The sequence below is a fragment of the Primulina eburnea genome, chromosome 16, assembly GCF_022965805.1.
Source record: "Primulina eburnea isolate SZY01 chromosome 16, ASM2296580v1, whole genome shotgun sequence".
Lineage (NCBI taxonomy): Eukaryota > Viridiplantae > Streptophyta > Magnoliopsida > Lamiales > Gesneriaceae > Primulina > Primulina eburnea.
In genome coordinates, this window is record NC_133116.1 from 17,556,056 (window position 1) to 17,581,290 (window position 25,235).

At 39.5% G+C, this 25,235-nt stretch overlaps 1 protein-coding gene across 1 annotated transcript; it reads right to left on the reverse strand.

The window, feature by feature from the left end:
- Positions 1–23,956: 23,956 nt before the first annotated feature.
- Positions 23,957–25,017, reverse strand: LOC140816087 (uncharacterized). Its single transcript, XM_073175153.1, has 2 exons — positions 24,570–25,017; positions 23,957–24,502 (listed from the first exon to the last, which is right to left on the reverse strand). The coding sequence occupies exons 1-2, from the start codon at positions 24,861–24,863 to the stop codon at positions 23,957–23,959; spliced, it is 840 nt and encodes a 279-aa protein (XP_073031254.1). The 5' UTR covers positions 24,864–25,017.
- Between the last annotated feature and the right edge of the window lie 218 nt (positions 25,018–25,235).

Consider the following 25,235-nt stretch of genomic DNA (forward strand, 5'->3'; position numbering starts at 1 on the left):
TGGGGTGGGGTTTTGTATTTAAAATGCAAATCAAAACACTGATTGATAGATTAGGCCCATTAACAAGGTTAATCAAGCCCAATAAGCCCATTGGTGCTTATTTAAAATATTTTGTTTAGTAAAGTTTATGAAATTATTAATCGGGTTTGTCAATGTAACGCCCGAAAACTCGAACACACTAACCACATGCATGCATGAAAATTTATTTGAAGCATGCTTAAGTATTTGCATGGTTAAATGATTATTTAATCGAATGTTATGAATATGAACCTTCTGAAGTCGAATTCACGATGTACGGCAAAGGCGAGAGAACCGGGGACGATTTTGTTAAAGTTTCTATTTTTAGAAAGTTATAAATATAAATTCTATATTTAGAAATTCTAAATTAAGAAAGCGGAAATAAATTTATAGTAAGGGACGAATTTATTCGGTAACGAATTTTTACGAAGAAAATTAGTAGTTCCGGGCGTGCGATATTAGAAACTAGTAGCACCAAATATTTTTAATTTTATTGGGACTTTTTAGTGGATTAAATATTTATTTAATCAACACCTTAATGGGCCTAGTTTGTAGATATTTATATTAATTAATTAATTATAAGTCCCATTATGAATAATTAAGCCCAATTAACACTTAATGGTTTATTTAAATAAAACCTACCCAACCCTTCCCCATCACTCACGTCTCTCACACCACCAGCACGCACAAACACACACTAGAGTCCTAGGGGTGGCCAAAACCTAGAGGAAACAAGGGAAGGAGGAAAGTTTCGCTTCTCGTTCGTCTCTCGTCGCGCCGTCTCTCGTATCTTGTAAGAATAGAGGATCAAGGCATGTTTTCAAACCCTTCTTGATGCACCATTCAATCCATATTATTGCATGTATTCTGATTTTGTGTGTGAAGTTTACAAGGATGATGATTTTCAATTTCCTACATGTGCATCTCATGTTTTCATAAAGATTTTTGAAGTTTATTAGATTGTTAAGGGAAGGATGCAAACCAAGGTAAGAGAGGGCTGGTATAGATGTTTAAGAAGAGTATTTAAGGGAAAAAGGGTGAACCAAGAAGCCCCATAGGGCTGTTCATCCCTGCACACAAATGTGTGCAGGCCGTGTGGTTTAAGGGGCGGCGGCTTGGGTCCATCGGCCATGGTGGCTGCATGGGGTCCTAGCCGTGGTCTTGAGGGAAGGGTTAGGGTCCTAGGAAGGGCTTGGAGAGTTGCGGACAGTGCCTATACCAGCGGGCAAAGTGCTGCGACCGAATTTCCAGAAACTGGCCTTGTTGGCTTGTTTGGGTTGTGTGCGGTACCTAGGGCTAAGGGGTCGGTTCAAGGGCTGGACCAGGGGCTAGGGTCATGCCTTAGGGTCCTAGTGAGGGTCTGGAGTGAGCCAAGGGTCGAGCCAAAAGGCTGCAACAGCTGCTGGTGCGTGCAAGAGCTGCTGTTGCGCAAGGGTGCATGCGGTGTGCTGCTGGTGCGTGGTGTCTAGGGATTGGGGTGTTGGGTCTGTATAAAAAGGGGCCTGACCATGGTCTTATTTAGTGTCTAAGTAAGGGGTCTAGGGCCTGGTTCGAGGTCGTTTCGAGCCGTGGTCTGTTGGGGTCGTAAATTGCCCGAACATGTCAAAATAGGAGCGAAGTGAGCCTAGGTAAACTTCTAAAGCCTAATTTCGGTTTTTACTTGGGCTTGGGACTTCCAGCAACTTAAATGGTGTCTTAGGATGTTAATAAAGGTCTGGTCTCGGGTTGGTTTGAGTCGGGAGGGTAGTTTGGTCATTTGTTTTACCGAAAACGCAAAAACGGTGGCAAACGATCCATCCGGTGAGCGAATTGAGTCGTTTTTGAAACGTAGGACCTAAGATTAAATTTCCAGAAATCTACTGGATATTTTTGGGTATTTTTAAAGTTTTAAAATTGATTTTTCTCCTTGAGTCAAAGTCTAGGGTCGTCCAGGAACGTATAACATTGAAATATGTGCGGCCGGTTCGAGGAAAACGAGGGTGGTTTGCAACTTCCTTAAACAATTCCAGATCATGTTAAAGGTTATTTTTATAAGTTTTAAAGTATATGCATGATATATGCTATTTTAATAATTTTTAACGTATTTGCATGTATTTGCCATTGTTAGCAATTTCGACGTATACGAATGATATGAGCCATTTTTGGGAATATTAAAGAATATGGAAAATTATGAATATTTGATTAAATTAAAAGGTAAAGCGAAATATTTTTGAGGAATGCGAATTGATCGTGACGAAAAGGTAGTAAGGGATCCGTTGAAAACGTGAACGGTGAACTTGCAATAAAAAGAGGGAGTGAACCGTCGAAAACGTGGGCGGGAATCTCAATAATAAGGGATCCGTTGAAAACGTGAACGGTGAACTTGCAATTAAGGAAGGGAGTGAACCGTCGAAAACGTGGGCGGTAATCTCAATGATAACAGATCCGTTGAAAACGTGAACGGTGAAGTTATGTTTATGATAGTCGGTGGGATCGTCGAAAACGTGGACGTTGAACACGGCGGCATAGTACTATGGTTTATAGATTGATCAATCGAATAAGAGGTGTCACTTTCGAGGATCGGACTTCACATCAAAAGGATAATTTTAAAGAGAAAAGGTTCATTTTTAAGCATGATTTCTAAAGTTGCATATTTTGAAAGTTTCATGATTGCATAGAAAAATCTATTTTTAGTAAAAGTAATTTTTATGTATGTGATTGTATATTTATGTACTTGCTATATGAGGTTTGAGCATGCTGAGTCATTAGACTCACTAGGTTTGAATGGTTGCAGGTAATGATGATTTTGAGTCTTGAGGTGCGGACTATCGAGTTATCCGGAGGGCGCAGTGCATACCCGAGGACCTATAAATTCCGCATATGTTAAAGACTTTTGATGATTTTATGGATTATCGCTTTAATTTTAGATTTTTAATGCTTATTTTACTTATTCCGCATGAATGATTATGGATGATATGGAGTTTTGTTTATTTGATTATTTATGATAGTTTATTCATGATGAAATAATTATGCATGACTTTACAAAAAAAAAAACTAGTGTAAATTAAAATGAATTAGAAGTTAGGGTCGTTTCAGTTGGTATCAGAGCGGTTGTTCTTGAAAAGGGTTATGCATGTTGCTGCTTCCAAGGAGCTCGAGAAGTCACGCCTCAATGTTTGTGAGTTTTATTGCTTTAAAATTTTATTATCTTCTTATGTATTAATTGATCAGATGTACTTGCTTACATGACTATCAAATGTAAATATTAGATGCTATTCATTTTAAAAATGCATGTTGGTTACGATAGTATTTGGAAAACGCTCAGATAAAATGCCTCCTAGACGTGCCCGTAGTAATGAGAACCGAGCAGAGAACAGCGTTAATCGTCAGGGGAATAATCAAGGAAATGGACCACCACCAGATGCTGCTACACGTGCTCTTGAAGGGATGGCTCGTCTCTTCGAGCAACAGTTACAACAACAACAGTTACAGCAGCTGCAGTTGCAGCAGCAGCTGCAGCAAATGCAGCAACAACAGACTCAGCAGCCACCTAGACCACAACATGATATTTATGATCAGTTCCGGAAGCTAGGGCCGAAGGAATTCCCTGGCACTACCGACCCTTTTGCTACTGAGAGCTGGATCCGTTCACTCGAGGTACACTTTCGCTATCTGGACATGGGAGATGTTGACCGTGTGAGGTGTACCACTTATCTGTTTAGGGATGACGCTTCTTTATGGTGGGAAGGAGCCGAGCATGGTGTTGACCTGGCTACACTCACTTGGGCACAGTTCAAGACGAAGTTCTATGAGAAATATTTCACTCCGGATGCTAGGAGCCGAATAAAGAGGGAATTTATGGCTCTTCGCCAGGGAGATGCCACTGTGGCTGAGTTTGTGAAGAGATTTGATAGGGGTTGTGTGGGGACCCGGACGCTAATCAAGTACTTAATCATCATTGGGACTAATTAATCAATTATAAAACAGGGTCTAAATTTTTTCCAAATACAAAGCGGAAACGTAATGTAATTTACTCAAATTACATATTAAACATGAACATACAACTCAGTATAAAAGTACAAGTCCTGTACTACATACATTTATTCAACTAGGGTTTAACAGCTAATATCAAGTGTCTAACCCTATGTCTAACCAAGTCCGGAGCCTCCACGCTATCTAATCTTCTCTCATCCTCTTCTTGACCCTGCTCCAGCCCCACCTGTTGTCATGCACACATACAAAACAAGACAACAGCCGGATAACTCCGGTGAGATATAAATATCCCAGTATAAACAATGTAAACATGCAGTCATATAAAAACATATACGAAAGCATATAAGAAGTATTCATAACATGTCTCAAATCAGAAACATAATCAATATCAAGCATTCAATAAACATGAATGATATAACCAATGTAATTCAACCTGTCATATCCGACTCAACTCAACCGACGCGTTATCTCAGACTCGACTCAACTAACACGTCGTCTCAGACTCGACTCAACTCTATCCTAGGGATCCCGATGTCTGAATAATGATAATATACCGAATCTCAGTCGATAGGAATGACTCAATCCCTAAACGGCATCGATATAATTCATATATTCAGTGTCTGGGCGAATCAGCCGCAGAATTGACGAATCAGTCAAGAATTAGGCGAATCAGCCAATAACCAGACGAATCAGCCTGTAATTAAGCGAATCAGCTTAAGTTTAGACGAATCAGTCAAAATATAGCGAATCAGCTATAATTAGGCGAATCAGCCCATAAATAGACGAATCAGTCTATAACCGGACGAATCAACAGGTGACTAGGCGAATCAGCCTATGACTCACGACTCAGTAATCAATACATGCATTCAGTATCTAAACCATTCAGTCAATGACTAACGAATCAGTAGTCATCTCATGCAGTAACTATAATCAATAGGCTACAAATATTAATCTTATCATACAGTAGCTATAAATCAATAAGCTACAATCATAAGTCTTATCAATTGCAAATATCAATGCAATAAATAAAAGTATGTGATTTAGGGAAACTCGAGTCAAACCTCACTCGAGTTGTGCAATCCCAACTCAACATTAATTTATACCTGTCCTTCTGTTATTCTGACTCTGTCGAAGTCTCGAACCCCAAGCCTGTCAATACTCAGTCTGACAATAACGATATTGAGGGTATAATATCAATACACCATCCAACCAATACTGGATATAATCAGAATTCAATCAAATTCTGTTTCAACGACATCACGTCATAATTCCAATATATCCAGCAATACCATATCAGTCAGATATCAACTCTAATATCTCATAATCGATAACAACTCAATTCTGATATCAAATCGACTCCAAAACTACTCCGAAAATCATAACAATTTCATAATCATTCAGTTTCTAAATCTGACTTCGATTCTATGATGTCTAACATGTCAAGAACATCATATATGAATTCTATTCAATTCTGACAACATCATAATTTCAGAGCATGTCAAAACTTAGCAAAACTTACGTCCAGTTGTCGCCTGTGTTGATAGGAACACAGTACTGCAGTCGGATTCAAAATCAGACGGACGGATTTCTCGTAAATCACAAATCTATGCGTCGAACCCTTTCTTTCCCTCTTGCCTCGGTTTCCTTCATTTCTGAAGAATTTTTCGTTTGTATGTATATATATATATATACATTGCATGATATAAGGGCAAGTGGCATTGTGCATGTTCTGCACGTTTCTCGCTAGGGCGGTCAAAACCTACCGCTAGGGCGAGTCAGTTTCGGTCGAGATCCTCGGCTGAACATCTCCTGTCGCTCGGGCGGTCAAAAGTTGCTCGCTAGGGCGAAGAACTCTCGGCCCTCACAATTATACATGCGCGCTCGGGCGGTGCTTTTCTGCCGCTCGGGCGCGAGATGTTCGGCCTAACATCTTGAGATGTTCGGTTCAACATCTTGGCTTAACATAAACCAACGCCCGGCTTCGTCATTTGAGTTCCTATGACTTCCATTACGTCAATTAATCAACGTCTGATTAAAATGATTAAATCTCGGGCATTACATTTCTCCCCCTCTTAGATCTGAGTTCGTCCTCGAACTCACAAGCAATCAATTCAGATATATCAGAAGAAATCTATAACAGAGTTTAATTCAAAACTCAGATTTCTGATTCCAATCTGGAATGAGAATTCACTAAGTATCATATCATAATACTTCTCCAATCCTTCTGACGGAATCAATATCGCATTACTGGCTATACAACATCCGTATAAACCAATCTACATCTTATCACATATCAGTATCATCAGCTGTTAACAAATCTGTTTACCTCAACCAAAGACATAAACCATCTTTAGCTTCAACTACCAATCGTCATCATCCGACGTTGGTTTCTTAAATCTGTCCATTCTGAACTATCTGCATCTTCCTTCGAATTGTCTTCAAAAGAAATCTGTAGTACTCATCGTATACTGTCTTGTCTATAACTATCTCATTACCCATCTGATAAGTTGATAGTTATTGTCACACAGTGATAATAAGTTATATCAAGTAGTGCTAACATCCAGCACTAAAGCTGTACAAAAATCTTCCAATATCTGGCTAATACATTCTGACGGTCTGTCAATCTGTAAAACCATCTAAGAGAAAGTTCATGATATACTCTATCACGAATACAAACTCAAGCAAAATCACAATCTGACATAGTCTACTGTTGCCTTCTGCTCTTTTTGACCAGCTCTCTGACATCAATCTGTGTCATCTGGTCATGTTTGTACGTTATCTTGTACAAACTAATAGATATAGATTGAACAATCTTTCAATCACAATCATATCATATTACAATCTGTAAAAAGACGGTAATTTCATTACGAAGGCTATAGAAATGTACTCGCATTTCTATTTAGAACTTTACAATTCTGTAATAATTCTTCTGATTTCTATCTTTCTATCTTTTCTGTTAGCAATTTAGACATATCAGTACAATTTCTGCCAACATTTCAATACAATTCTGTTATAACTGATCTCATCTGTCTATATCACCACTATCTGTTCGAATACAATACAGTCTCAATCATCAGACTGAACACTGAATCCATGACTGTAAGCTTCTGACAATATCTGTTCTTTCTGATTCGAACTATTTGATATACACAAATCAGTTAATAACATAAATTAAAGAAGAAATACCTACCTGGTATTCGGCTCTGCCTATCAATATCAAGCTGTACTGTACCATTCTGACACATCTGACATCACAGAATAATCAATCTCATACAAAATACAAAATCACATATCTGTTACTCTGATCGACACTCTGTTCTGACTATCGTTATTGAGTTCTAACCATTCTAATCAGCTTTTTGAACTGCTAATGTTTCAACATCAGCTCTGGTTCGGACGGTACAATGTAATCTCCATTGCCTACCATTTGTCTTAAACACGTATTCAGAATAAGCATCAATATTCAATCAGATTCAAGGCTAAAATCAATCTCTCTGATTGGAATCAGATCTGAAGTCTTATCAGAGAAAACATTAATAACTTTTATATCATTGGTAAATCAGCCAATGATAGACTCAATTTCAGTAAATCAACTGAATACATAAGGAGTCACTCTGCTCCTTTCTGTCATAATCGAGTCATAGCTAGTACGAAGATCAAAGGAATTCTCAATCTAGAATCCTTATCGTACCATATTCATTCTTGGTCATCTCAGATCTGATTATAACCATCTTCTGGAACTAATCTAGGGTAGCTCTGTACTTAGTCAGCATAATCAATATCAGTAATGCCGTCCCAGAATCAGAGAACACTAGCACAACACAAGCTACCACACGATCTAACTCGATCTCATTCTCATCCTACTGTAGTACACAAGATCTAACAGAAATCACTGATACAAGATCTTTTCCCCAAAGGAAAATAAACAAATACTACAGTAAATAGGGACTCAACAGATGATGCATGCATCAATGCAAATCTTTCAAAAATAAAAGTATGTGAAGCACCGGCATCCCTCAATACATATGCAGGATAATCAAACAAATCAGTTACCTGCAACATCACTCATCTGGTGCTTCCTCAGCCTGCTCCTCGGTCAAAGCAAATAATCTGGCCTGCTGTCTAGGAGGCTGGCCGACTATCTGGCTTCCTCCTGGCCTCTGCTGTGACTGAGATGGTGCTGGCTGAAATGAAGGAACAGCAGCTGATTGTCTACTCCACTGTGCTACTGATCCAGATGATTCGGTTCCCTGAAATCTTTGAGAACCTTTCTGTGGACACACTCTGGAAAAATGTCCCTGTTGTTTGCAGAAGTGGCAGCTACCCAGTACTCCTTGGCACTGTTCAGTGGAATGTCTCCCTCCACAATTTCCGCAATAAACGCCGGTATAACTCTGTTGGGGACCACTGGAACTAGAAGAACTGCCGCCAGACTTCTTAAACTGCTTTCCTCTAGCCTTCAGAAAATCTTTCTTTCCACCACTACTATCACTCTCAAATCTGGGAGGTGGTTGCGGTGGTCTCCACTCTTGAGACACAAATGCAGCTCCTCTCTGTCTTATCAGGCCTGCTTCAGCGCCCTTTGCTCTATTCATAGCATCAGCAAAGTTATTCGGTCGCCCTGTGTTCACCAATGTAAAAATGTCGGGATTCAAGCCATTGATGAACTGATCAGCAACGGCTTCGTCATTTTCAGACACATGTGGAGCAAACTTTAACAAGGTAGAGAACTTGGTCACGTATTCTTCAATGTTCAGCTGACCCTGTCTCAAATTGGCAAACTCCGCCCCCTTGTCTTTTCTGTACGATATTGGGAAAAATCTCTGATAAAACTCAGTTTTAAATACATCCCAAGTAATAATCGTACCTCGTTGCTCCAAGGCCCTCTTCATCGTACTCCACCAGCTCTTTGCAACATCATGCAACTGGTTCCCAATCAACTTAATTCGGCGCTCATCGCTATACTCCAGCAATTCAAACAGCTTTTCGATATCATTCAGCCAACTCTCACACTCAACTGATGTCTCAATACCTTTCAGAGTCGGTGGTTTGAATGATTGAAACCTTTTCAGTAAGGTTTCCATTGGAGTCGGTGTTACATCCATCGGAGGATTCGATGTACTACCCTGTTCTGGAATTCGTCTAGGAGGCATATCTGAAACCCAAAAGGATTAGTGACCCAATCCAACACATCTGTTTCAATTCAATCTCCCTCCCGATCATCTTACTGCTGATCGAGAATCCATTCAGATTCGTGCCCAATAATACATATTACAAAATCAAATCAGATAAATCAAGTAATATATATTATATAAAGCAGTAAGTCATGCTAGCAATCACAAGCAAGGAAAGAAAATTCAATCTACCCCGCTCACTAGCCTCTTCTATCTCAATCTAAAGAATCTACAGTTCTAGTACCTACTGCTCTGATACCACCTGTTGTGGGGACCCGGACGCTAATCAAGTACTTAATCATCATTGGGACTAATTAATCAATTATAAAACAGGGTCTAAATTTTTTTTTTTTTTTTTTTTTAATATCCAATCAATACTGGATATAATCAGAATTCAATCAAATTCTGTTTCAACGACATCACATCATAATTCCAATATATCCAGCAATATCATATCAGTCAGATATCAACTCTAATATCTCATAATCGATAACAACTCAATTCTGATATCAAATCGACTCCAAAACTACTCCGAAAATCATAACAATTTCATAATCATTCAGTTTCTAAATCTGACTTCGATTCTATGATGTCTAACATGTCAAGAACATCATATATGAATTCTATTCAATTCTGACAACATCATAATTTCAGAGCATGTCAAAACTTAGCAAAACTTACGTCCAGTTGTCGCCTGTGTTGATAGGAACACAGTACTGCAGTCGGATTCAAAATCAGACGGACGAATTTCTCGTAAATCACAAATATATGCGTCGAACCCTTTCTTTCCCTCTTGCCTCGGTTTCCTTCATTTCTGAAGAATTTTTCGTTTGTATGTATATATATATATATACATTGCATGATATAAGGGCAAGTGGCATTGTGCATGTTCTGCACGTTTCTCGCTAGGGCGGTCAAAACCTACCGCTAGGGCGAGTCAGTTTCGGTCGAGATCCTCGGCTGAACATCTCCTGTCGCTCGGGCGGTCAAAAGTTGCTCGCTAGGGCGAAGAACTCTGGGCCCTCACAATTATACATGCGCGCTCGGGCGGTGCTTTTCTGCCGCTCGGGCGCGAGATGTTCGGCCTAACATCTTGAGATGTTCGGTTCAACATCTTGGCTTAACATAAACCAACGCCCGGCTTCGTCATTTGAGTTCCTATGACTTCCATTACGTCAATTAATCAACGTCTGATTAAAATGATTAAATCTCGGGCATTACAGGTTGCCACTTTGTACCCCTTATTGCCAGGGATGCAGAAGAAAAGCTTCGACATTTCATGGATGGACTACGACCTACCATTCGGGATAAGGTTATGATGATGCGTCCTTTGGATTATGCTACTGCTACTACTTATGCATTCCAGTCTGAGCAATCTTTGAAAGACACTAAGTTTGAAGTGCAGCGCAAAAGGAACCGTGCCCAACAATCGAATCAGCAGAATAAGAAGCCTTTTTGGAGGATAACAAGGGTCAGGGTCAGCAAAAACCGGGAACGCAAAATAATGATGTAAAGCCTTTGTGCAAGGAATGCAACCACCACCATTATGGCAAGTGTCTATGGTTCTCTGGGAAGTGCTTCAAATGTGGAGAGCAAGGACATATTTCCCGCAATTGCCCTAAGCTACAGGCACCTGCAACTGGTAGGGCATATGTCATTCATGCTAAGGAGGTTGAAGGAGAGCCAGACATGACTCTGATTACTGGTAACCTAGTTGTTTAATGATTTTACATTGCTTTTATACATGAAATATTAATTTGATTATCGGAATCGATTAGGAAAAAGAGGAACTTAAAGGAGAATAGGTCGCATTCCCTACTTGAGCTGGATGTAAGAGATGGCATTGAAAATTTTAGAAATTGAGCTCGAAAATTTATTGGGAAAGAAATGCTGTTTTCGAGATTTTAAGGAATTAAGAAAGTTCGAAACTTTAAGGGTTGAGATGCTATCTGTGGTAATTAATAGGGCTAAGTGTGATAAATTTCGAGGACGAAATTCTATTTAAGGGGGAGGAATTGTAACGCCCGAAAACTCGAACACACTAACCACATGCATGCATGAAAATTTATTTGAAGCATGCTTAAGTATTTGCATGGTTAAATGATTATTTAATCGAATGTTATGAATATGAACCTTCTGAAGTCGAATTCACGATGTACGGCAAAGGCGAGAGAACCGGGGACGATTTTGTTAAAGTTTCTATTTTTAGAAAGTTATAAATATAAATTATATATTTAGAAAGTCTAAATTAAGAAAGCGGAAATAAATTTATAGTAAGGGACGAATTTATTCGGTAACGAATTTTTACGAAGAAAATTAGTAGTTCCGGGCGTGCGATATTAGAAACGAGTAGCACCAAATATTTTAATTTTATTGAGACTTTTTAGTGGATTAAATATGTATTTAATCAACACCTTAATGGGCCTAGTTTGTTGATAATTAATTAATTAATTATAGGACCCATTATAAATAATTAAGCCCAATTAACAACTTAATGGTTTATTTAAATAAAACCTACCCAACCCTTCCCCATCACTCACGTCTCTCACACCACCAGCACGCACAAACACACACTAGAGTCCTAGGGGTGGCCAAAACCTAGAGGAAACAAGGGAAGGAGGAAAGTTTCGCTTCTCGTTCGTCTCTCGTCGCGCCGTCTCTCGTATCTTGTAAGAATAGAGGATCAAGGCATGTTTTCAAACCCTTCTTGATGCACCATTCAATCCATATTATTGCATGTATTCTGATTTTGTGTGTGAAGTTTACAAGGATGATGATTTTCAATTTCCTACATGTGCATCTCATGTTTTCATAAAGATTTTTGAAGTTTATTAAATTGTTAAGGGAAGGATGCAAACCAAGGTAAGAGAGGGCTGGTATAGATGTTTAAGAAGAGGATTTAAGGGAAAAAGGGTGAACCAAGAAGCCCCATAGGGCTGTTCATCCCTGCACACAAATGTGTGCAGGCCGTGTGGTTTAAGGGGCGGTGGCTTGGGTCCATCGGCCATGGTGGCTGCATGGGGTCCTAGCCGTGGTCTTGAGGGAAGGGTTAGGGTCCTAGGAAGGGCTTGGAGAGTTGCGGACAGTGCCTATACCAGCGGGCAAAGTGCTGCGACCGAATTTCCAGAAACTGGCCTTGTTGGCTTGTTTGGGTTGTGTGCGGTACCTAGGGCTAAGGGGTCGGTTCAAGGGCTGGACCAGGGGCTAGGGTCGTGCCTTAGGGTCCTAGTGAGGGTCTGGAGTGAGCCAAGGGTCGAGCCAAAAGGCTGCAACAGCTGCTGGTGCGTGCAAGAGCTGCTGTTGCTCAAGGGTGCATGCGGTGTACTGCTGGTGCGTGGTGTCTAGGGATTGGGGTGTTGGGTCTGTATAAAAAAGGGCCTGACAATGGTCTTATTTAGTGTCTAAGGAAGGGGTCTAGGGCCTGGTTCGAGGTCGTTTCGAGCCGTGGTCTGTTCGGGGTCGTAAATTGCCCGAACATGTCAAAATAGGAGCGAAGTGAGCCTAGGTTAAATTCTAAAGCCTAATTTCGGCTTTTACTTGGGCTTGGGGACTTCCAGCAACTTAAATGGTGTCTTAGGATGTTAATAAAGGTCTGGTCTCGGGTTGGTTTGAGTCGGGAGGGTAGTTTGGTCATTTGTTTTACCGAAAACGCAAAAACGGTGGCAAACGATCCATCCGGTGAGCGAATTGAGTCGTTTTTGAAACGTAGGAACTAAGATTAAATTTCCAGAAATATACTGGATATTTTGGGTATTTTTAAAGTTTTAAAATTGATTTTTCTCCTTGAGTCAAAGTCTAGGGTCGTCCAGGTACGTATAACATTGAAATATGTGCGGCCGGTTCGAGGAAAACGAGGGTGGTTTGCAACTTCCTTAAACAATTCCAAATCATGTTAAAGGTTATTTTTAGAAGTTTTAAAGTATATGCATGATATATGCTATTTTAAGAATTTTTAACGTATTTGCATGTATTTGCCATTGTTAGCAATTTCGACGTATACGAACGATATGAGCCATTTTTGGGAATATTAAAGAATATGGAAAGTTATGAATGTTTGATTAAATTAAAAGGTAAAGCGAAATATTTTTGAGGAATGCGAATTGATCGTGACGAAAAGGTAGTAAGGGATCCGTTGAAAACGTGAACGGTGAACTTGCAATAAAAAGAGGGAGTGAACCGTCGAATACGTGGGCGGGAATCTCAATAATAAGGGATCCGTTGAAAACGTGAACGGTGAAGTTATGCTTATGATAGTCGGTGGGATCGTCGAAAACGTGGACGTTGAACCCGGCGGCATAGTACTATGGTTTATAGATTGATCAATCGAATAAGAGGTGTCACTTTCGAGGATCGGACTTCACATCAAAAGGATAATTTTAAAGAGAAAAGGTTCATTTTTAAGCATGATTTCTAAAGTTGCATATTTTGAAAGTTTCATGATTGCATAGAAAAATCTATTTTTAGTAAAAGTAATTTTTATGTATGCGATTGTATATTTATGTACTTGCTATATGAGGTTTATGTATGCTGAGTCATTAGACTCACTAGGTTTGAATGGTTGCAGGTAATGATGATGTTGAGTCTTGAGGTGCGGACTATCGAGTTATCCGGAGGGCGCAGTGCATACCCGAGGACCTATAAATTCCGCATATGTTAAAGACTTTTGATGATTTTATGGATTATCGCTTTAATTTTAGATTTTTAATGCTTATTTTACTTATTCCGCATGAATGATTATGGATGATATGGAGTTTTGTTTATTTGATTATTTATGCTAGTTTATTCATGATGAAATAATTATGCATGACTTTACCAAAAAAAAAACTAGTGTAAATTAAAATGAATTAGAAGTTAGGGTCGTTTCAGTCAAAATGTTCGTACTTTTTGTTGAAAATCCAACACCGATAAAAGTTACGTCCCAACGTATAAAATCACCTCAAAACTTCTTATTTTGAAAAAAAAAATAGAAAAAGCATCAACCATATTTTAAATAATTGAAAACAATTATTATTTAATAAAATTATTTTCTATTTTTCAGCCATTGGTCTCAGTTCCTCGATTGCAATTTGAATAACCCTTAAAAATCAGTTTTAATGCATTTACGTAGAAAATTACTAAAGCATCATATAAACATATCACATAATCAATTTAGCAATTAAAATCAATTAATTAACTATTTTCCACATTTCCTAGATTTGCATGCAGTTGGATTACGTCGTCTTAAATTTGGATCTTACAACACATATCCCGAAAAAATAAATGACTTAATGTTTATCTGAGTGTTAAGGAAACTGATGAGGCGGAAGGGTCAAATGAAGAAGACAATCACGCCTCCTTGACTGCACTCCAGAAAGAACGGCGTTGGTTACAAGAGAATCTCATCGTTGTTGCCTTAGGGGTTGCGACACCTGGGCACAATACCTGTTCAGAATCATTCTGTCTCAATTTAGTATCTTTTGAAATTTTGAAGATAGATGAAGGAGTCGAAGCTGATGATGAATAAATTACTCTTGAGAGTGTACAGAAGCTATATGAAGAGTTATATGATGATTGAATTAAAAGAACTAAGATTAACTCAACTCTCATGAAAGAGAACACTGAACTGAAAGCTGTGGTTGCCAAACTTGAACTAATCCTGAGTAAAAAGGACTTGGAACTACGCAAGACCAAGGATGAGCTTCAGAAGAAAACTGAGACACTAACCAAGTTCAATTCGAGCACATCTAAGCTTGAATCTATACTTTTGATGGAAAGAGATGACAACAAGGGTTTAGGTTTCAAATATAATGTGTTTGAAATTGGTGAATCATCTAAGTCAACTGTTTTTGTGAAAGGAAAAATTGATTCTTTTAAACAGTCACAATCCACATCTTCGAACAAAAGTTCACCAAAAAGGTAACCTGCTCCATCAGTTTCGAAAAAAAAAGAAAACACAGGTATGTGTGTCATTACTCTTTTAAGCTTGGACATATCAGGCCCTACAATGTTCAACTTAGGGAAGACCACATGAATACAAAGGAGAATCGGAAGTTTCCCCCAATGTTTCCCAACACTTACCTCAATATTCCCATCCGTCGACCTACAATAAGACAAATTTGGGTACCAAAGGTAAAAACTCACTGTAGTGTTGTTTATACGTCACTGAAAACTAAAAATGCATGTCACTGGTACTTTGATAGTGGAAGTTCAAGCTATATGACATGATCACAAGAACATCTCTCTTATTTTGTTGAACAAAAAGGTGGTAAAGTAGCTTATGGAGGGGAGCTAAAGGAACGATGAATGTCGAAGGACTACCAAAGCTCCACAATGTGCTACATGTCGAGGGATTGAATTCGAATTTAATAAGCATTAGCCAATTGTGTGATGACAAATTACATGTTAAGTTTGATAAACATACATGTGAAGTCTTTGATGATGCTAATATATGCGTGATGACATGAATGAGATCTCCAGATAACTGGTATCAGTTATAAGAAGAACTTACCTGCAAACATGCAAATGTAAGTGACCTGAACTTCTGGCATCAAAAGTTGGGAATTGCAAATTTCATAACTTCGAAGAATCTGATTAAGTATGATGCCATGAGAGGTATGCGTAACTTGTCCTCTCGTGTACCATATGTGGGGACCCGGACGCTAATTCATTTTTTAATCATTTTTGGAATAAATGGATCGATTAAATAAATTGGTCTAATTTTTTTTTTAAATTCATAAATGCGGAACATATGATAATCCATTTGATAAAACATCAAAAGTAAGTACAAGTCTTGTACAATAGTACGTCATAACAAACTATTGTTCTTTCACTACATATCAAGTAATGAAAACAACTCTACTTCTGGGTCCTAATCTCCACGCTAAACGGTTATCTCTCATCCTCTTCTTGACCCTGATCATGTCCCACCTGTTGTCATGCACACATACAAACACAACAACATCTGGATAACTCCGATGAGAATATAATTCCTAGTATAAACCAATTATACATGAATTTCATATAAACATATACAAAAGCATATAACAGTTATCAAAAACATGTATCAACTCTGAAACATGAAATGATATAAAACTGTAAATCAAACTTATATCTCTGACTCAGCTTTGATCTAGTCTAGTCTAGGGATCCCCGTTCCCGGACGTTGATATATTATATCGAATCTCTGTAATAGAAGTCGATCTACCTCTAAGCAACTTCAATACAACCAAATATCCAATGTCTAGGCACCTCTGCCCAAGACTTGGCACCTCTGCCAATGACTCGTTCTCGATATCTATCTTCTATTCTCTGCCTTTCTATAAATCAGTAGAATAAGCATACACAGTCAAGTAATACAAAGGTATTAAAACAATTATAACAAACAAGTATGTGGTTTTGGAAATCTCAAGTCAAATCCAACTCGAGTCGTATCTCCCAGTTAACATTGATTTATACCTTTTTTCGTCGGGTATCAACTCTGTTCTGTCTTCGAAATCTTCAATACCAATCTGGAATAACATTCGAGAAGTATAATATCATTATACAACTCAATACAAGTCTGTATTTGATCAATCTCAATCTAATTATATTTTTACGGCATAACAGTACAATCTTGAAATACCGGTAATACAAAATCAGTATATGCCAATCCCAATAACTTATAATCAATCAACAAACACAATTTGATACCAATATGTATAATTTCAATCAAATCAAATATGAAATATCATAACAATTTCATATGGTATCTGTTCTTCGATCCGATTTAGATTACACGATGACTAAATTCTCAGGAACACATACTATAAATCATATCTGATTCCTTCAATATCATATTTTCAAATCGTATCAAAACATAAGAAAACTCACGTCCTTGTGAAATAACTTTGAGAATTTTCTGAAGCTTTGAGGATTTTCTGAAGCTTCCTTGATTCTTCTCGATGCTGAAGTCGAAGGAAATGAATGTATTATATATATCATGCATGGTGGATACCAAGTGGCTTCGTATTCTTGCAGCACGTCTCGTGCATATGCGCGAGACATTCTGTCTCGGCGCTTAAACATCACAGCAGCTCGCGCATATGCGTGTACCATCTCCGTGCACGTGCGCGAAATTCTCTGGACTCGGCATTGTCAAGTGCACCAGCTCGCGCATATGCGCGCACTCTTTTCGCGCATATGCGCGAGGTTCTCTGCCCATCTCGCGCATATGCGCGAGCCCTTCTGTCCTCGCACACCAAATCTTCTTTTGGTAAATCCAGTCGGGTCTCGGGTGGCCCTTTCATAATCACATCAATTCAAAATCAATAATCGCAGATTAACAGGATATAAATCTCGAGCATTACATTTCTCCCCCCCTAAGATTCGTCCCCGAAATCACAGACAGTCATATCATATCAAATAAAAAATGTATAACAGAATCTGAATAGAAAACTCAAATAAGTGAAATAACTCTGAGAATCTCTGTTTCATATCTGATTCAGTTTTCCAAGTAGCTTCTTCAATGCCATGACGACTCCACTGAACTTTCGCAAGCGGAACAGTTTTCGTTCTGAGCTGTTTTTCTTTATGATCGAGAATCTGGATCGGCTTTTCAAAATAACTCAGAGTCTCATCGAGTTCTTCCTCGTCTGGCTGAATAATATGTGAAGCATCAGGAATATACTTTCGCAATAACGATACATGAAAAACATCATGTATTCAAGATAAAAAATGCGGTAGAGCAAATCGATAGGCACGATCACCTATCTTCTCGAGAATCTCGTACGGCCCAATATATCGTGGAGACAACTTCCATTTCTTGCCAAATCTGACAACGCTTCTGAAAGGAGAAATCTTCAAAAATACTCTATCTCCTGCCTCAAATACTATAGGTCGACGACGAACATTGGCATATTTGTCATGTCTATCTTGAATTGTATTCATTCTCCTCTGAATCAGCTTTACTTTCTCTGTCATATCTCTGATCATATCAGGTCCAATCTCAGGTACCTCAGAAATATCATCCTAATACAGAGGGGATCTACACTTCTTGACATACAATGCTTCAAACGCTGCCATCTCTATACTCGTTTGATAGCTGTTGTTGTACGAAAACTCACAAAGTGGCAAAGATTCTTACCAACTAGTGCCAAAATCTAACACTACAGCTCTAAGAATAACTTCTAATGTCTGGATAGCCCACTCTGACATTCCTTCTGTCTGTGGATGATATGCAGTACTCAGATGCAAATTTGTACCAAGAGCTTGCTGTAAACTGTGCCAAAAGTGCAAAGTAAACCGAGGATCACGGTCTGATACAATCTACTTTGGCACTCCGTGAAATCTGACAACTTCTCGGACATAAATCTCGGCCATCTGGTCATGTCTGTATGTCATCTTGTACGGAATAAAACATGCTGATTTGGTCAATTTGTCAATCACGACCCAAATCGCGTCACAACCTCGGGAGGAACGTGGTAGCTTCGTCACAAAATCCATAGAAATGTGATCCCCTTTCCACTATGGAATGGATAAACTTTTCAACAGACTTCCTGGTTTCTTTCTTTCAGCTTTCACCTGTTGGCAATTCACACATCTGGAAAAAAACTCTGAAATATCTGATTTCATCTGTTTCCACCAAAACTGTCTTTTTAAATCATTGTACATTTTCTGCCACCAGGATGAATACTGTATCGACTACTGTGCGCTTCTGACAATATCCATCGTTTCAAATCTGAAACCTCTGGCACAACAAGACGATTATTCACATATAATACATTGTCACGAACCTGATACTCGGATTGATGCCCTGTTCTGACCATCAAAATCGAGTTCTGAACATTCTGATCAACTTTATGTGCTTCTTTGATTCTCCAAATAAGCTCTGGTTCAACTTGAACAGTATATAATCTCAAAGGTTTACAATCTGTTTCAAATATAATCCAGACAAACATCAATCTTCAATCAAATTTGAAACACCAATCGTCGATAAGGATAAAGAATATACCTTTCGACTCAGTGCTTCAGTTGCTCCATTGGAATTTCCCGGGTAGTATTTGATTTCACAATCAAAATCTTTCAATAAATAAAGCCATCTTCCCCGCCTCATATTCAGCTCTGACTGTGAAAACTGATATTTCAGACTCTTGTGATCAGAATAAATCTAAAACTTCTCACCGTATAGGTAGTGTAGCCAAATATTCAGTGCAAATACAATGGCCGCCAATTCAAGATCATTAATTGGCTAGCAAGACTCATGTGGCTTCAATTTTCTGGAGGAATAGGCAATGACATGTCCTCGGTGCATCAAAACACATCTCAATCCTCTGTGAGAAGCATCGCAATAAACAACAAAGTCACCAGTACCTGACGGAATAGTCAACACTGGAGCACTGGTTAATCTCTTCTTCAACTCAAGAAAACTGGACTCACACTCCTCTGACCAGACAAATGGGACATCCTTCTGAGTCATCTATGTAATAGGTTTAGCAATACTAGAAAAATCTTTGATGAATAATCGATAATAGCCCGCTAAAACCATAAAACTGCATATCTCTTGCTCAGATGTCGGTCTAGGCCAACTGATCACGGCCTCAACTTTGCTAGGATCAACAGATATCCCATCTCCAGATATGATATGTCCCAGAAATACAACTTGTTTCAGCCAGAATTCACATTTCGACAATTTGGTATACAGTTTCTCAGTTCACAAAATATTCAGTACAGTTCTCAAATGTTCAACATGATCATTCAAATTATTTGAATATATCAGAATATCATCAATAAAGATAATCACGAAATCATCAAGGTACTTCTGAAATACATAGTTCATCAGGCCCATAAATACAGCTGGAGCATTCGTTAAAACAAACGGCATGACTATAAATTCGCAATGGCCATACCTGGTTCTGAAAGCTGTATTCAAGATATCAGAATCTTTGACTCTCAGCTGATGATATCCAGATCTCAAATCGATCTTGGAATAAACCGAAGAACCCTGCAACTGATCAAATAAATCATCGATACGAGGCAAGGGATATTTGTCCTTTACCGTATCTTTGTTCAGTTGTCAGTAGTCAATGAAGAGTCTCATTGAACCGTCCTTCTTTCTGAAAAGAAATACTGGAGCACCCCAAGGAGGAACACTCGGTCTGATGTATCCATTGGCCAGTAAATCTTCCAACAGCTCTTTTAAATCTTTCAATTCAATCGGTGCCATTTTGTACGGAGTTTTCGAAATAGGAACTGTACCTGGTACCAATTCAATACTGAAGTCTATCTCTCTGACTGGAGGCAAACCAGAATCTCATCTGGGAAGACATCAGCAAACTCGCATACCATTGACAGATCTGCCAATGATGGGCTCGACTTCAGTACATCTACTGAATACACAAGGAATCTCTCTGTTCCTTTCTGTAATAATCGAGTCATAGATAACGCAGATATCAAAGAAATTCTGGATCTAGAACCCTTACCGTAAAATTTCCATTCATCATCCATGTCAGGTCTGAATCTCACAATCTTATGGAAACAATCTACGGTAGCTCTGTACTTAGTCAGCATATCGATACCAATAATGCAGTCAAATCAGACAACCCAAGTACAATACAATCTAACTCAATCTCATGATCATCATACTGCAGTAAACAATGTTTAACAGAATTCACTGATATCAAACATGTCCCCAAAGGAGAAGAAACAGATACTACAGCAGATAAAGACTCAACATGCAATGCATGTATCAATGCAAATCGCTCAGAAATAAATGTATGAGATGCACCCGTATCAATCAATACATATGCAGGGTAACCACAAAGAGAACAGTTACCTGCAACAACATCATCTGGTGCTTCCTGTGCCTGTTCTTCAGTCAAAGCAAATACCCTGGCCTGTTTTCTCGGAGGCTGGCTAACAATCTGGCTTCCTCCTGGCCTTGGCTGTGATTGGGCTGGTGTTGGTTGGAATGTGTGAACAGCAGACGATCGTCTACCAGGCTGTGCCACTGATCCAGATGATTCAGCTCCCTGGGATCTTTGGGAACCTCTCTGTGGACAAACTCTAGCAAAATGTCCCTGATGTCTGCAGATGTTGCAACTACCAAGTACTCCTTGGCATTGCTCTATGGTATGTCTCCCTCTGCAAGTTCTGCAATAAGCTCCGGTATAATTCTGTCTGGAACCAATGGAGCTAGAAGAACTGCTGCCAGACTTCTTAAACTTTTTCCCTCTGGCTTTTAACTGACCTCTCTTTCCACTGCTACTACTGCCACTCTAAAATCTGGGAGGGGGTTTATGGAACTGAGTAATAGATGGCTGTTGTGGTCTCGGTGCTGGAGCAACATATGATGCTCCTTTCTGTCTGATCAGACCTGCTTCATCTCCCTTGGCTCTATTCAAAGCATCCGCAAAATTATTTGGTCTCCCGGTATTCACCAATGTAAAGATCTCAGGATTCAGCCCATTGATGAATTGATCAGCAACGGCTACGTCATTCTCAGCCACGTGTGGAGAAAATCGTAGCTAGGTAGAGAATTTAGCCACATACTCTTCAATATTCAACTGACCATGTCTCAGATTAGAAAACTCTGCACCCTTTCCCTTTTGTACGACACTGGGAAAATTCTTTGATAAAATTCAGTTTTAAAGATGTTCCAAGTAATAGTCGTACCTCGATGCTCCAACGCTCTCTTGGTTGTGAGCCACCAATTCTTCGCAACATCGTGCAACTGAAGCCCAATCAATCGGACTCGGCGCTCATCTGTTAATCCAACGAATCAAACAGCATCTCAATATCGTCTAGCAAACTCTCACATTCAACAGAAGTCTCCGTTCCTTTCATGGTTGGCGGTTTGAACGACTGAAACCTCTTCAACAATGTTTCCATCGGTGTTGCAGTAACATCCATCGGATTAGCTGAGGTACTGTCCTGTTCTGGGACTCTTTGATGAGGCATATCTGATTATCAACAGGGTTAGCAATCACATCTGACAAATCTATCTCAGTCCCCTTCTGATTATCTTACCTCTTATCAAGAATCGGTTCTGATTCATTCTCATATAATACATATTTACAATCAAATCAGATAATCAGGTAAACATGTATTAAAGCAGTAAAACATGCTAGCATTCAAAAGCAAGGAAGAAAACTCAATCTACCCCACTCACTAGCTTATATCTCAGTCTAAGGAACCTACTGCTCTAGAACCTACGGCTCTGATACCATCTGCTGTGGGGACCTGGACGCTAATTCATTTCTTAATTTTCTTTGGGAGTAAATGGATCAATTAAATAAATTGGGTCTAAATTTTTTTTAAAATTCATAAATGCGGAACATATGATAATCCATTTGATAAAAGATCAAAATTAAATACAAGTCTTGTACAATAGTACGTCATAACAAACTATTGTTCTTTCACTACATATCAAGTAATGAAAACAACTCTACTTCTGGGTCCGAATCTCCACGCTAAACTGTGATCTCTCATCCTCTTCTTGACCCTGATCATGTCCTACACATGTCAAAGGAAATTCTTATTAGTGGCAGTAGATTATTTCTCTAAATGGACGGAAGCCGAACCGTTGGCTAAAATAACAGAAGGGGAGATCTTAAAATTTTTATTGAAGAACCTGGTGTGTCACTTTGGGATACCAAGGAGGCTTATATCTAACAATGGGAGACAATTTTGTGGCTCTAAAGTTCGGAAATGGTGTAAGGAGATGAAGATAGAGCAGATATTTACATCGGTGGCTTATCCCCAGAGCAATGGGCAGGTCGAGGTCACTAATAGATCCATTGTGCACGCTCTTAAAACATGTTTGGACTCTGCTAAGGGTAAATGGGTTGAGGAATTACTTAGTGTATTGTGGGCTTACCGAACAACGGCTCGGATCGGAACTGGAGAAACACCGTATAACTTAGTGTATGGTACTGAGGCTGTCCTGCCAGCAGAAATCGGACAAGAAAGTGCTCGGGTGATAGGATATGGACCAAATAACGATGAATGGAGGGCCATGGATTTGGACCTAATAGAGGAAAAGAGAAATCGAGCAGCTGTTCGGATGGCTGCTTACCAGAAGAGGATGGTTCGAGCATACAAAAAAAGGGTGCGGCCCCGGTCGTTCGAAACAGGGGATCTGATCATGAAGAGAATCCAGTTTCAGGAAGAGAGAGGAAAATTAGACCCGAAATATGAGAGACCCTACAAAGTTATTGGGAAAGTAGGAATTGCGGCTTAATATTTAGAAGATGCTGAGGGAAAGAAAACCAAGCGCCCGTGGAACATCCAACACTTGAAGAAATATTATGCTTAGTCATAGTCTCAACCCATCATGTTAGTTTTGTCTTTATTTTATGAATTATGTCTTTATTTTCAAAAACATGAATAAGATTGGGCGTTGATATATCATCTTTCTTAATTGAAATAAACTTATAAAAGTCCGACCTCGCGCTCGGCAATAAAAAGAACGTCCGACCTCGCGTTCGGCACGATTAAAAGTCCTACCTCGCGCTCCGCAATAAAATGAAAATCCGACCTCGCGTTCGGCACGATTAAAAGCCCGACCTCGTGCCTGGCAATAAAAATAAAGCCTAACCTTGCTACCTCGTGCTCGGCAATAAAACGAGAGTCTGACCTCGTGTTCGGCACGATTTAAAGCTCAAAAACAAGAGAAAAATTCGATACAGCATTCGACGATGAGATATAAAGGAAACCGAAACACTTAATCACTTAAAATTAAAGACATAGTTTCAAATATTGGGAAATCTGATGGAAAAGACATAGAACACGAAGAATACAAATGTATTGAGCAAGTAGAGCTTGAAAAATAAAAGGCTTCATTCGGCGAGCCCACTCACTTCCTCCCAGATGTCTAGGTCTTCAGTCTCTGTTGCCCTTCCCTTCTTCTCGGGCATGTCTTCCAAGGCCTTAAACACATCAAGGAAGGAAAAATGGTGTTCGGCTTCGGAATACCCGTTGGCCCGTATTTGAGCAATACCTCCATTAATCCCATGCTCGAAGTAAGAAGTTTCTTTGTCCGAGCACAGCGAATAAAATTCCGAAGAGTGGATGAACTTTTCCTTCTTCTGAAGCCACATGGCCTCGGCTTCATGGTCTTTTTTTCGAAGTTGTTCCTCGAAGTTAAGTGCCTTCTGCTCAGCCCAAGCGGCTTTGTCCTCAAGGACTTGTGCATGAGCTCGGGCAAATTTGAGTTCGGCTAGGAAAGCCACCTTCTCTGCCTCATGTTTCATGTGGAGATCCTCCATCCGCTTCATAAGTTCCTCATGTTGACTGAGGACGTCATTCATTGATTTTTGGGAGGAGCTAGCCCTCTCCATAGCTCCACATATCCGACCAGTGACTTCGCCTCCCCAAACCAGAGCCTGCATAGCGAAGACATATGTTCAAAAAAAAAAAAACTAGTGATGCGAAAGAAACAAAACTAGTTACCTGCATAAAGTTAAGGGACATAGCCTCTATGGCTTGAAGGTCGGTGGCAGCCTTCACGATGGTAAGATTCTCAGAGGACACCAAGTGACGAACAAAATTTAAGGCTTCCGGTCCGGAGGGATGGGCTATGAAGGAGGTCCCATGGTCGAGGGGTACTTCCAGCTCAACTTCTTCGGAATCATGGTGCTCATGAACGGGGGAAGGACTGTGTATCCTCTTCCCAAAGCCTTGGGGGGTCGGGAACGAAGCAGTGGTCTTGAGAGTCTTCTTCATTGGCTGCCCATCAGTCTCCATGGGTGCTTTCTTTTGTTTCCCTTTGGCCTCGGCAGTGGAGGATTTTGAAGAGCCTCATATCTCAGCTTTCCTCCTCTTCATGTTCTGGAGCATTTCCGACTTCATGATCCTTTCGTCTGTGAAAAATAAAAAGAAAAAAATAAAAAAAAGAGAAGGAGAAAATGAAGATGTTGGGGAAGGGGAGACATAAGAAGCAAAAGAAACCTGGAGTCAGCATAATATTTGTTTTCAATGGGAAAGTGGAAAGGCTGGGGAAAATATACCTATGTCCCCCTCCACTCCGACTCCTTTTTTACAGAACCTAAATTCATAGGGAAGATCATCCTGGACCAGGCTCTTGACGTCAAAACACCTTTCCGAGATACAAGCGAG